Raw genomic sequence first — 2,974 nt, forward strand, 5'->3', positions numbered from 1 at the left:
TAACCACCACTTTAGGCGCTATCGGTAGGTATATTATGTAGGTAGTATCAAACAATTGAAATAATGGGACAACCTGTCCTACCCCGACAGTGTAAACTCTGAACTGTCTGACTAAAGCCCTATCATACTTATTTCCATGTACAAGTATTTAATCTTGTCTACCTTATCTACCTCTAAGCCCATAAGAGAGAAGCCCACGGGTGTAAATTATTATTTTGTCATTCCAAGTTTCCACCGAAAAACCCAGCGAGCTCATAAAATTGTTCGCAAACTCCACACAACATTCGCGTTATTACAGCAGAAATGAATGGTATGTTTATCATGTTCTTATTAGGTGTGCATTTATCGTAACCACCACTTTAGGCGCTATAGGTAGGTATATTATGTAGGTAGTATCAAACAATTGAAATAATGGGACAACCTGTCCTATCCCGACAGTGTAAACCTGTAAACTCTGACTAAAGCCCTATAGGTACTCATACTTATTTAAACAAATTACACATGTACAAGTATTAAATCTTGTCTAACTCTAAATATTTCTTGTCTACCTCTAAGCCCATAAGAGAGAATGTACGGGTGTGTATTATATTATTGTGTCTTTCCAAGTTTCCACCGAAAAACCCAGCGAGCTCATAAAATTGTTCGCAAACTCCACACAACATTCGCGTTATTACAGCAGAAATGAATTCCGAAAATGAAAGTTCACCTTACGTGAATTCTTGGAACCAAAGTTTGACTTGAACTTTTCATAGTTACTACCTTATCACCATGAAAATGTCAAGGATTTTATTCTAGTAGTGCCCCCCTAAGGGCGAAAATCCAGTCTCGAGTAAAACAACTTCAATGTTCAAAGTTTTTGATTTCCAATGAAAAGTGTTGGGAGGATTTTACAAAACTCTTGTGTCTTTGAGAATTCTTGAAATATGAACATGATTCTTTTTGGGACTGATTTTTAATAACACTCAAAATCAGAACAGGCTTTTTACCGAAAAAGGGGCCTAATTTGAGTTAGTTCTTTTTTGCTTAAAAGCCCTTAATAATTAGGTAATAGGTATATCTCATCTGGTACACCCTCTCTGAAACCATCAATTTTTCCATTTTCATTTGTGACACCATCATATTTCCATAACCTTGGATCCTTATCATCACTTTCGCTGACTTTTCCACCTCCATCACCTTTTCCAGAGTCATTTTTTAGATCTTTATTACCGGTTAGTTCTTTTTTTGCTTAAAAGCCCTTAATAATTAGGTAATAGGTATATCTCATCTGGTACACCCTGTCTGAAACCATCAATTTTTCCATTTTCATTTGTGACACCATCATATGTCCATAACCTTGGATCCTTATCATCACTTTCGCTGACTTTTCCACCTCCATCACCTTTTCCAGAGTCATTTTTTAGATCTTTATTACCACAAGTATGATCATCACTGGTATCACCTTCCATGTCATCAGCATCTTCATTATCAACATGAATATTTACCTTCATCTTTATGATGTTCACCTTTATCATCCTCATTATTACTATCACCATCATATTCTTTTTCATCAAAATCATCTTTACCTCCGTAATCACCCGTCAAGTCACCATAAACCTTCCCTTCGCTCAATCCTCGTAACCCCATATCTCTTTCCGAGTGCCTTTTTGCCACCTCTTCCTCACCTCTACAGTCAACGAGCAAAACTTTTTCATTAACATGAAAAGGAACAATCATTTCGTCCTAGGCCTAGGCGTTTGATATACATATGATTACGCTGGATGTATCTCAAGATACTAGAGTTAGAGACTAAGTACCTGGTTGGTCATTTTGGTATAAATTTTATTTTTTATAGGAAAAGCTCACGCCCCCCTTTGATTTGTCTCCACGCCCCCCAGTTTGAGAACCTCTGCTCTATCGAATTTCGAGACGATAAGATCTCCGTTGTTACGGTTCCCTTTATCTATTTTCATCTACCACCCTGTAGACACCCAGATTATTGCATCTTATTTGTTTCTTTTTCTCATGATGTGAATTGCCACCAGGATTTTGCAATGATTGGATTACATATTTTGCGAGGATCGAGTACATAACTACATACCATTTCACATTTTTACTTTCCTTATCCTATAGGAAGGAAAGTAATGTAATCGGGTCAAATTTTTTACTTTCCTTATCCTATAGGATGATTATTACTATCACCATCATATTCTTTTTCATCAAAATCATCTTTACCTCCGTAATCACCCGTCAAGTCACCATAAACCTTCCCTTCGCTCAATCCTCGTAACCCCATATACATATATCTCTTTCCGAGTGCCTTTTTGCCACCTCTTCCTCACCTCTACAGTCAACGAGCAAAACTTTTTCATTAACATGAAAAGGAACAATCATTTCGTTATTGAAAATGGAAATCACCGGAGCCATGCAAGTTTTTAGAAGTGGTGTTGTAGTCAGCACCTGGTGCATATCTGGTTCCAGTTAGTGTATTTTTGTCTTGATCTGGTGGTTTGAGGTGCTTTTTTATCGCCTTTGAGTTTTAATATGGCAGTTACTGCAGCTATTTCATGATCAGCTTTTGAAAACTATCTGATGGAATGAAGTTTACTACTTTTGCTGATAGGTAATGCAGAACAATCACTGATACATTTGATGTCGAATGTACAGAGGATTGCCAAATCTACAGAACAATACTAATTTACCTCTAATTTTCAGAACAAATCTTCTGCATGTTACATTCGATATTAAAATACAACCAAATATCTCACGTATAGCCATATAACACAAAACAGAAAACCAGAGCAGCTTCTACTCTACACATACCAAAGACTCCTCTGCAGACAATACCAGAGACTGCTACAAACAATATCAAAGCAACTTCTGTATATTGTTTGAATTTCCGCAACATAATTTTAAATCCAGTAAAACGCCTCCGGCGTTAACCTCGCCTAGTGGTTACCTTCCACTCAAGAGTCTATTATTATTATTATAAAAT

At 36.8% G+C, this 2,974-nt stretch overlaps 1 protein-coding gene across 1 annotated transcript; it reads right to left on the reverse strand.

Annotated features, from left to right (window-relative positions):
* Positions 1 to 1,335: 1,335 nt before the first annotated feature.
* On the reverse strand, positions 1,336 to 2,275 carry LOC103512460 (prothymosin alpha-like; the record flags this gene model as incomplete). The annotated part of the gene is made up of 3 exons (XM_008477223.1): positions 2,176 to 2,275; positions 1,485 to 1,664; positions 1,336 to 1,441 (listed from the first exon to the last, which is right to left on the reverse strand). Coding segments are annotated over exons 1-3 (386 nt in total), but the record flags the coding sequence as incomplete, so codon positions are not given.
* Positions 2,276 to 2,974: the final 699 nt, after the last annotated feature.

Source organism: Diaphorina citri, unplaced genomic scaffold, assembly GCF_000475195.1.
Source record: "Diaphorina citri unplaced genomic scaffold, Diaci psyllid genome assembly version 1.1 scaffold840, whole genome shotgun sequence".
NCBI lineage: Eukaryota > Metazoa > Arthropoda > Insecta > Hemiptera > Psyllidae > Diaphorina > Diaphorina citri.